The sequence below is a fragment of the Rutilus rutilus genome (assembly GCF_951802725.1).
Source record: "Rutilus rutilus genome assembly, chromosome: 4".
Lineage (NCBI taxonomy): Eukaryota > Metazoa > Chordata > Actinopteri > Cypriniformes > Leuciscidae > Rutilus > Rutilus rutilus.
Window position 1 is genome coordinate 39,688,225 of NC_140212.1, and position 11,169 is coordinate 39,699,393.

The 11,169-nt window shown below is 40.0% G+C and overlaps 1 protein-coding gene and 1 long non-coding RNA gene across 2 annotated transcripts; both read right to left on the reverse strand.

Moving 5' to 3' along the window:
• Window positions 1-6,448: 6,448 nt before the first annotated feature.
• Window positions 6,449-8,865, reverse strand: LOC311289630 (uncharacterized protein). Its single transcript, XM_084407759.1, has 7 exons — window positions 8,832-8,865; window positions 8,589-8,633; window positions 8,220-8,284; window positions 7,979-8,090; window positions 7,786-7,866; window positions 7,183-7,336; window positions 6,449-6,605 (listed from the first exon to the last, which is right to left on the reverse strand). The coding sequence occupies exons 1-7, from the start codon at window positions 8,838-8,840 to the stop codon at window positions 6,568-6,570; spliced, it is 504 nt and encodes a 167-aa protein (XP_084263885.1). The 5' UTR covers window positions 8,841-8,865; the 3' UTR covers window positions 6,449-6,567.
• A 254-nt stretch (window positions 8,866-9,119) lies between these two features.
• LOC311289631 lies at window positions 9,120-10,340 on the reverse strand. Its single transcript, XR_014627180.1, has 3 exons — window positions 10,304-10,340; window positions 10,029-10,112; window positions 9,120-9,794 (listed from the first exon to the last, which is right to left on the reverse strand). It is a non-coding gene; the product is annotated as an uncharacterized lncRNA (long non-coding RNA).
• Window positions 10,341-11,169: the final 829 nt, after the last annotated feature.

Sequence of the window (11,169 nt, forward strand, 5' to 3'; positions counted from 1 at the left end):
GAACCAATGAATACTAACTAAAAGTCCATGAAAGTGAAACTAAGAACAAACATGACTAAAGCTGTGTCCGAAACCGCTCCCTATAGTGCACTATATATCGGGTGTCGGACATTCTGTAGTGGTGTCCGAATTCTGAGTGAACGATATCATTCCCTACATTCGTTCACTACTTTTACCCACAATCCTCTCTGAATTTGAGTGTACATTCGATGTACACTTGCTGATTTTATTTCTCACAATCCAATGCGGAGAGGATTGAGCGTGCGTGAAATGGCAGTCAAGTCATCTTCATTTATATAGCGCTTTTAACAATGTAGATTGTTCCAAAGCAGCTTTACATTGATAATAGGAAATTAAAGCAACAAAGATTATTCTGGCTTTATAGCAGGTCTAGAATAAAGTTATCGTCCAGCTAAAGTTAGTTTGATTGATTCACTTCTGTCGCAACGATCATTAGTTATTAACTTAGGGGCCGCTAACACGACACCGTTTTAACAGAAAACTCTTTAAGTTCTTTCGGCGCAAACTTCAAAAACGCGAACCAGTGAGAACGCCGAATGTGTGCACATGCGTATTACGGGTTCAGTCTATAGGTATGTGTGTTTGAATATATGTGTGCAGGCGTGTAGTCCTTCCCTACAAGTAAACCCTCAACATACTACTAGTCTGGCCTTAAAATTTATAATACAGAATTTTTATCGCTTCCACGTAACTTAATTTTAGTTCCCATGTAGGGATGAAGATCGATACGTGACCCAGTAAAAATGCCTTCCAATAATCCTGAAAAAAAGGTTAAAGGGTTAGTACATCCAAAAATAAACATTCTGTCATCGTTAAATTGCCCTCATGTTGTTCCAGGCCTGTATGAGTTTCCTTCTTCTGTTGAACATAGAAGATATTTTGAAGAATGTTGGTAACCAAACCATTTGTGCACATTGTCCCCATTGTTTAAATGGGAAAAAAACAATACGACATTTCTCAGGATATCTTAACTTCTTTTATGTTCAACAGACAAAAGTCATATTTGGAATGACATGAGGGGTGAGTAAATGAGGTGAGAATTTTCAACTACATAAAAATAATCAATCGCTTTAGGGTGAAGAGCAAGGGAGAAAGCGAACAACCCTGACGAGTTCCCCTGTAAAGTCTGAATGGGGCAGATTTCATTCCATTTGTTAGGATCTCATCTGAAGTGTTAGCATACAGGATCTAGACCCATTTCATAAACTTTTCCCTAAATGCCATCCTTTAGTCTTGAACAGGTATTGCCACTTCATCCTGTGGAACACTTTTTCAGCATCAAATGAAAGAAGTGCATTGTCATAAGTATTAGATTTGCCATGCAGTATATTAAGCACACTTAAAAAAAAAAATGCTAGGTTGTTACAACACATGTTTGGGTCAAAAATGGTTAAACCCAACCATTGGGTTTAAAAGTGTAATTAAATGTTTTAAACCAAGGTTGGGTTAGTCCATATTTGACCATGGGATAAAACAACCCAGCTTTTTTTGATTAGCCTACTCTCAAAGGTCATGAAAACCCTGCTTCCCCCAAACAAAGCCGTTTTGATCCATAGGAACAAGCTGGGTCAAATGTAGGCTATTTCTAATCTTTTTGCTTACACCTCGCAATGGATCTTTAAATCATTGTTAAGGAGAAAAAAATATATATCTATATGAACCACAATCAGTTGACAGCAGTGTAATCACTTCAGTGTTCAAAGAGAAAGGATGTCATTATTAAGATTTATATATTTTTAAAGTGTTGTTAATGTTAAATCATAAATCAACTATTCTATTTAAAATTGTGTTTAATAGTCGAATAACCGATGACAAACAAAGCAGACCGCTAAACCTCTGAAGTATTAAGAAATATCAGTCATTCTCTCTCATGATTCACACGCCATTCACGTGCTCGCGAGTTTCTAAAAGAATCACATATTCACGCAGTCTATTTGCATTTCTAAAGAGTTGAGAATGGCATAGTGACAGCATTGTGGAGGCATTTGTTCAAGCGCTCATGACCATTGTTGTCTGAAGCCTTTTTTTTAGGGTGCAAGTCTTTTGGTATGATAATTAGGAGATTTGGACTCTGTGTCAAGCATGAAAGCATTAGAAAAGAATTATGAGGATGTAGACTAATCACTCCAATTTCTTTCTTTCTTTTTTTTTTTTTAGGGCATTACATTTGGTTGTACACAAGCGCGCACACACACAGCCCTTAGGATTGTGGGGACCTAGGCGAGATCATGAAAATTGGCCCCATGCACTGCTGTAAAAACTTTCATAGCAACTTGACAAGAAAGCACATACAATGACAATTTCAACATTATGTGTATTAAGTGTAAAACATTCAACATACATATGTGAAATATTTAAACACTTGTTTAACAACCCAATTTGGGTTGTTTTTAGCCCAAGGGCTAGGTGAATATAGGACAGAACACATGTTGTGCAAATTTTTCCCAGTAAATTGGGTTGTTTTTTAACCCCTGATACTTTAATTTGTTAATACTCGCTTATTAGCTACCCCTATAAAATAAAATACAAAAAAATACATGGCTACAGACTGCTTAAATTTTCACTTTACTTTTAGAGGAAAATCAGGTCCATCAGAAACGTCCAATACATTTCTTAGGCACGCCAAAAGAACACCACTGTTACAATCTGTCATAGTACTCAAGGCGAGGAAGCAATAATGCAAGTAAAAGTATTTTATTAGTAATACTCAGAGTCAGATGAACACAGAACAAACACAGTGACAGTTGAGTGGCGCAGGGACCTCGACAGGCAACACAGAAGATGACGGTGGTGAATGGTGGAATCCGTGAATGAACCAGACTGAAGTAAATACAGATACAGAGCGAGGAACAAACTGCAACACCAAACGGGAACACCGACTCACGAACACGCCAGACTGGAACAGGATATAACACGAGGAGACTTCACAACGATCTGACAATGAGAGGATAGAGAACGTGAGTATATGAAGGCACGTTGATCAGCTGCAGCTGGCGCCGTTAGTGAGCTACAGCTGTCACCACTGATCAGCGGTAACGATCCGGACCACGCAATAGAGGGCCCGTCCACACGGAGACGCGTTTCGCTGTATACGTATACATTTTTTATCGTATTGGCGTTTCGTCCACACGGATCCGGCGTTTTGGGAGACTGAAACCGCTATTTTTTGAAACCGGGTCCTAAAGTGGATAAATCTGAAAACGACACCCTTGCGGTTTCGTGTGTACAGCCAATCCGTATGTTTTGTGAAACGATGATGTCATCACATCACGTGTCGTCTGTGTCACGAGTAACAGCAACAACAATAATGGCGGACTTATATGATTGTATTCGTGCTGCAGAAGCTACTAAGCCTACTAGCTTTATTACAGCAAAATCTATTGCTTCTCTGCAACTGTGGTGAGCAAAAAGCGATAATCTTTGTCTTCTTCTTCTTGGTTCGTATACAGCGCGCAAGGTTATGCGCATGCTCAAAGTCTTCTTCTCCGTGTATAGTGTATCTCTGTGGCAGAATTACAGTGCCCCATACTGGTCTGGCATATATACTACACCGTTTTCAGTCGGTTTCAGTGGTTTCGTGTGTACGCAGATATTTCTTGAGACGACGCCGTGTTTACGGAATTTTTTTTTAGAACGAGAAAAAAAAAATATCGGATCGGAAACGCACCGGCTTCGTGTGGACGTGGCCAGAATTTGTCTGCACCCCGCAAGACTTCAAGTTATGCCCACTTCAAGTTACGCCCACTTCAAGTCACGTCACGCCACGCCCATTCGAGTTACGTCACGTCAAGTTACGCCCACTTCCGCGATATGACGAGATGACCGCGAGAGCGATTAGAGAAAAGTATGCGATTAGTTCCGTATGCTTTTTAATCGATCTCGCACAAGTTTAACTGAACATATTCAAATAAACTAAACTGACTCTTAGCTGTTCAAGAACATAAACCTTTCAGATGACATCTTCAAAATGCTTGTTTTTGTCTGTATACAGTAAAGCAAGTGTCAATATGCATTAATGCCAAGGTATTGATAATGTATTGCTAGAAACCATATTGCAATGTATTGTTTTTTTCTAATTGTCCCACCTCAACTAGACTGTGGAGCAAGTACTAATATAGCTATTCTTTTGAAATTGTGCTTTGTCTAAAACATTTTTTTAATAAATATTGTTAAACATCTTTTCATGTTTTAAATAAATAATTTTAAACATCTGTTCATGTCATATTGCCTGATGTGCTGACAAACGAATTTTTGACAACACTAATAAACAGCTAAATGCACTACTGTCAAATATCTTATGATACTTTGAGACAAATTAACTACAAGCAAACTTATCACAAAACATTTTTTATTGAAAGGCAACACGAGAGTTTATGCAAACCCAATCCACAATTTCTGGCACTAATATTCTCATAGAAAATCAGATTGTGTGTCACAGGGTGACGAAAACTAAAAATTTTCCCCAAAAGCGGAACTAATGTCCGCCGGGATTTGCTTCCCGCCGGACCCAAAGCAAGAGAACACCGGTTTAGTTCCGGGCAGCGATATTTTTTTTCACAGGATGGTAGGGGAAGACTCATGAATATTCATTAGGGAAGTCATCCCTGATTGGTCTGATGACCTACCCCTAACCCCACCCCTAAACCTACCCGCCACTGGGGGTCTGATGACCTACCCCTAACCCCGCCCTAAACCTACCCGTCACTGGGGTTAAGACCAATCAGGGATGACTTCCCTAATGAATATTCATGAGTCTTCCCCTACCATCCTGTGAAAAAAAAATACCGCTTCCAGGCAAGCGCAAAATCCCCGTGAACGGGATAATTAGTCAAAATTGCCGCCAGCTGTGGGCAATGAGACACGTTGCCATTTAGAGGAGGATAAAAGGAGAGAGTGGAGATCAGACAGGGGTGAAGTTGGGGGACCAGAGGTTTGGGACGATGTGAAGGCTGGGACGGGAGGTGTCTGGAGAGGGAAGTGTTTGGGGACCGGGTATCCCGGAAGGAGCGTGAGCGGTGGAGAAGAGGAAATGGGGCTGGCAAACGAGCATGGTGATGTGTTTGGGAGAAAGAGCACTCTGACTCAATCGGAAGGAAGAAAACGTTGGACAGTAAGATCGTTTGTGAAAGACTGTGAGAAGTTCAACCGATCTCTATCCTTTCTCTCTCTTGTCTATGGAACTTCTTGATGAGAATGCCAGGTCAGGAAATGGGCGACGGCCATATGTATTTCCCACTGAGTGTTGAATTGCAGTGATGAAATGATGTGATGAGAGTGTGAAGTGTGAACTTAACCTCGCTGGATGTCCATCACTCGCCTGTGTGTTCTATCATGTTCTAAGGACGTGAGAAAAGGCTAATACTGTTGTACCCCACAGAGACTTGAGTGTACTATCTGATAGCCCATTGTGAAGAGAGACACATAGGTGAATGCTTAACTGACTGCTTTGCAGTGAAATCCTCCAGCCGTAAGTTCTCTGTCTGTCATTACTGAAGAAGAGGATTACGTGTCTGTATACTCACCTGTGTGCTTTGCAGTAACGTTCCCCTGTCGCAAGTTCTGTGTCTGTCAGCCCTTCAAGAGGAGTGCATATCTGAATACGCACCTGACTGCTTTGCAGTGAAGTTCATCCAGCCGTAAGTTCTCTGTCTGTCATTACTGAAGAAGAGGATTACGTATCTGTGTACTCCCCAGTCTGCTTTGCAGTAATGTCTCTCTGTCGTCAAGTTCTGTGTCTGTCAGCCCTTCAAGAGGAGTGCATACCTGAATATTCACCTGACCGCCTTGCAGTGAAGTTCCCCCAGCCGTAAGTTCCTGTCTGTCGTTACTGAAGAGGAGGATTACGTGTCTGTATACTCACCTGTCTGCTTACAGTAAAGCCCTTCAGCCGTAAGTTCCTGTCTGTCGTTACTGAAGAGGAGGATTACGTGCCTGTATACTCACCTGTCTGCTTACAGTAAAGCCCTTCAGCCGTAAGTTCCTGTCTGTCGTTACTGAAGAGGAGGATTACGTGCCTGTATACTCACCTGTCTGCTTACAGTAAAGCCCTTCAGCCGTAAGTTCCTGTCTGTCGTTACTGAAGAAGAGGATTACGTGCCTGTATACTCACCTGTCTGCTTACAGTAAAGCCCTTCAGCTGTAAGTTCTCTGTCTGTTGACTGTGGGTCCCCCGGCGGTCCGCAGGACGGAACGACCCTGCTCAGAAGACTCCCCATTTTAGATCCCCTTGCCCCTATCTTATTCAATAAAATACTGTGTTGTTGGAAGCCTGTTTGTCTGTTGTTCTTGCCTGGCCTCTGTCTAACTCCCCAAGGGTGGTACGGGTCCTAGGGGGTCGGGTGCAGCCTGATTTGGCCCGCCCTGACCTGTGACATGTGCCTCCAGCCACATAAAAACAGTCCATGCAGCAGTATCCAGCAGACATTTTCAGAGTAGAACCCTTGAAGTTTTCCTCTTCGTCCACTTCCCCAGTATCCTTCACAGTCTTTGTACAAATCATTGCATTGAATGCAACGGGAGATCAGATCGGGAACGCGGTAGGTCCTTTTATACTCCTCTAAAAAAGGAGTTCCAGTTTACCACACCTGTTGACAAAAGAAAAGAAAGGTTTAAGTGTAAAACATGTTTGCGTTTCTTTTTTTTTATATGAACTTTTTCCTCAATATTAATTTTAGTAGTGGTGTGCCACCACAACAAGACAATTCAGAAATGAAAAGAAACACTTATTGCCTAAAACAAAAAACATTAGTCTAATGTAGAAGTGAATGTTATATTATGATGATTAAAATAATTTTAGCACTAGAACCTTGACTTGATTCTACATTTGTGTGGGCCACAGTTATGATTCGTCACTCAAAAGCACAACAGCTGCACACAAATCACAGAGGAAACAGTCATAAACTTATACAGAAAATAATAAATTAGGCAACATCTATGTACAACATGCATTTACATTTTAATAATGGCAAGTGACCACTCCAGGGTCCATCTTATGTGTTGTGTTGCTTCAGGACACAGATTGACAAGTGGCTTCAATGTAAAAAGGCATGTCCAAGTTGAGTGCACTGATCCAGTGAGTGAGTGACTTTCACCTATAGCTCAGAAGGGTGCTTAACCTCTAAAAATATGGGAGGAAGGCAGAAGGAAAGAGACAAAACTTACTGTCAAGCCAGCAGAAATGTGCTTCCTTCAGAAAGGATTCCTCTCTCACTATCTTCCAGAAATGAGTGCATGTGAGAGCAAGAGTAAGAATTGCAGGATCACCATCTTGTAGCACCACAAGGATAAAGATCTTGTGCAATACTTCCTCAGGCAGCTGTGAACATAAAACATGAGTCACTACAAAATCTATAGGCTCAATAACGGGTCTCCATCATCATTATCATCAACCAGGAAAGGGTGAATGACCACTATTAATTGGCATGTTCTGTAGGTTTCACATTTGTGTCCTGCAAACAGCATATACTAGAGGTCTTCAACCCTGCTCCTTGGGACCAACTATCCTGTAAAATGTTAAATATTAAAACCTTTCATTTATGGAGTTAGATGAAATAACGAGTAAATACATATGATTAATGTATTGCAATTTAACCAAAAAATACTTTGCCATGAGAAAGGCACGGAGCATGTAAAAAAACTTCCCCGTGTATTGGAAAACCTCCATTGGACCAATATATCGGGCCTTACAGAGTGCAGTTATAACTAACTGTGATCCTGTGTGCGAGTTTAAACTATGGCATATAGATGTGCTTCACAGATACATACCTGCAAAATGCCAATTCCCTCGGGAGAGGACTCGACTCTGCAAGGCTCCTTCACCTTACATGGTTTTAAGGGGACTGGTTCCTTTAAAACAAGGTAGTGAGATGCATTTAAAATAATAACATGTAAAGCACAAGAAAGATGATTACTTTAGACCAAGTTTTTGGGCCTGTAAATTGTTTGCCATAATTATTACCATGGTAACCTCATCATATTTCCTCTTCCTAGGGATGCGGAAAATTGGGTCCAGACCTCCCCTGGCCATCTGTATTCCCTGCTCGGTAAAGTGGGCAAACCTCCGGCCATGGCTGTAGCAATAAGTAAAAAAAATAAAATAAAAAAGTTTACCTGGCTGCCCCAGATTACTGCTAATAATAATAATAATAATAATAATAATACTATCTTGAATTTCTTAATTTTTTTAAAGACACTGGTACCCTTCAATCTCGAGATTCTCAACCAACATTGTGCACCACCACCTCCTTAAGCACGGCATGTCATGCTGAAGAAGAGAACGGAGTACAACACATTTACAATTCAAGTTGCAAGTTAAGTTTATTTTGAGGCCCAACTCACTTTTCCAGACTGAAAGGGCTTAACTGGTCCACTTTATATAAAGCAAAAAAGGATGACAATCCCTGACTTAAACTCTCATTGTAGCAAGAAAATAAAAACTCTCCCAAAAAAACACAAAGGTAAATAGGGGAGGAATATCAGGAAGGACAACAGAGGACTTCCTGGACCAAATCAAAAACCAAATTTCACATATTATAACCCATATCTATGAGCATTGCAGTTAAACTTACAACTGTGAAATCAAATGGAGCCTCCAAGACAGCATACCAGGAGTACTGAAAATATAGAAAAGTTGTGTTTGTACTAAAGTTGTAATTCTTTTTTTGTGTGCATGTGAATTCAGCAAGCTGAATGAAAAAAGAGAATCCTCTTTCCAACAGTATGAATCCCATTGCATTAACAAAAACTACTTTAGGTGGAACTGAGGAGAACAGAAAGCCTTAATCCATTTACACAAGTCCAACTTCACTCACCATCATCATGAAGATTCCACAGTCAATCCCAAATTGTTGTCCCTGTTTAAAATAAATACAATATCTATATATATATTTTAATAAACAGCAAACTAAAAAGTACAAAAGTTTAAAGATTTAGAGATTTGTGTTAGTGTGAAAGGGTCTTGCTTGCTGGTTTGTAGGGTGTGTAAGTGTAAAACGAGAAATATTTAAAGTAGTAATAGCCCAAGTTGTGACAAACCAATAATTAATACAAAAAAGTGATATGCTGACAAAATGTCCTTTGCAAATTATATTTTACCTCAACATCCAGGCCCGTTAATTCGGTCAATGGTCCAGAGACAATGTGCTGTGCAACAGACCTGATAAAAACAAAATTGGCATCAGAAACTTCTCGAAGTACTGAGAGCACACACAAAGTTCTGTTGAGGAACCCATTGTTTTGCGCTATAGAACATGTTAGTCTGAGGAACACGACTGGAAAACAGCAGTAGTTCAAACCAACTGAGCAAGTCTTGTGAACACGACTAAAACTTCAAACATTCTGAGCGAGTCTGGTGAACACGACTAACATCATTGCAAACAGTTTGAGGAAGTCTGAAGAACACGACTTCCAGCAAACATCTTCCTTTAGAAACCTTAAGATGTTTCGATAAGTTCCGTGTGCAAAGCCTTGTCCCATGACTGAATATTTGGAATCCAGGAACAGAACCTCTCTTTTAAGTGGCTTAATAACCTACAGGGAAAATAGTCTTGGAAATGAGTAAACAAGTCTTCACCATTAAGCCACAAATAAAGTCAATTGCAGCCAGGATTACAAAAGACTAAAAAGAAAGGAAAACCTACAACTTAAATGTGTTTTTCAGTATGAATCCTTTCCATGAATGTGATTTTGTTAAATACTAAAAATGCACTTACACACAGAAAGTGCCCTGGGGTCCATAGGGGGAAAATCAAGGCATCTTTCTTTTGGGGGTCCAACTTAAAGAAAATATTGCAAACACTTAGCTCTGACTTTTAACATTTATTTTATCCATCATTTATAATATTTATTTTTATTAAATTTGACATGACATTTGAAGCTCCTTTTTTCATTTTCTCCATTTTGTACAACCTTAAAGTGTTTTTATCTTGAGTGTTGCAACTTTGTTTTAAAAAACGTTGTATAAGACATAAGGGTTATCACTATTAGTTAAAAGTATTGTGGGTACTTACTGGAAGACAGAGGAAAGGGTCACAGGATGAGGGCAAGAGCCACGTTGGTGGAATATGGAGATCCACAATGTAAACATCTTTCCCCTGTAGAAGACATCTCTATCAATAATTACAATACAGACAGTAATTGTAATTCAATTGAACTGGTCACAGATATCTGTATAATATGACAGACACACCTGATGCTGGAATATTTCCTTGATAAGCCTAAAGCAAGCATTTCCCACCTGCAAATACATCACTTTTAATCCCAATTCCAGGAAAAGTGCAATTACTTTAAAAATAAAAATGTTCCCCACCATTGAATCCATTGAAGTCCCAGGGATACAAAGTTCTCTCTTGTGAGGCACGTCTGACCATCTTTGACAATCAGTTCGTTCATTGGTCTGTCCTCGTCCAGCACATAGTTCACCTACACATTACAAATAAATGCAAGCTGTGTCAAACAAAATGCAGTCTTTTTTTTATCTGCAACCATGACACATTTATTTTCAGTTCCCCCCTCTTGGCAGATGCAATATTCTCTGGGGTAGCTGCAGCCACTCTTCCTTCAAATGGACTGAAGGGCAGTCTCTCTGGTTCCCGGAGGTTAGTATGAGTTACTAACCCCCGAGCAAAATCATAGATGACAACGTTTGGGAAATGTTTGAAGGAAAGCAACATATCAGCATAATCGCGTGGGCTTTCAGCTCTTATGTTAAATTTGACTGAGTTCACAATACCACAAGGACACATGATCACTGCCCAGCCTCCTTGAAATGGAAATACACACGATTAGCTTGGCCATTAACCTAGCTGTCTTCAGGTACACGTACATACACATAGTGACATGTTTACAACAATTAAACATTTTACATAAATATAGAACTACATATATGTAGGACTTACCAGATGCTCCCCAAACTTTTTGAAACACTTTGTCATAAGTGCTCCTTGTTTTCATATCCTCCCTTAAACGGAGGAGAAGATCCATTTTGGAGCCCTTTGAGTCAACACCACATTCTTTGACAAGTTTCCTCAAGGCATCAACCTGTGTAAAAGTAGATGCAACAACAGCCAATAATTAAAAAGCAGGATACATCACCTTGCGTTTTTGGCATTTAGTAAATAGCCAAATCTGAAGCGGTTTAAAAAACATCTA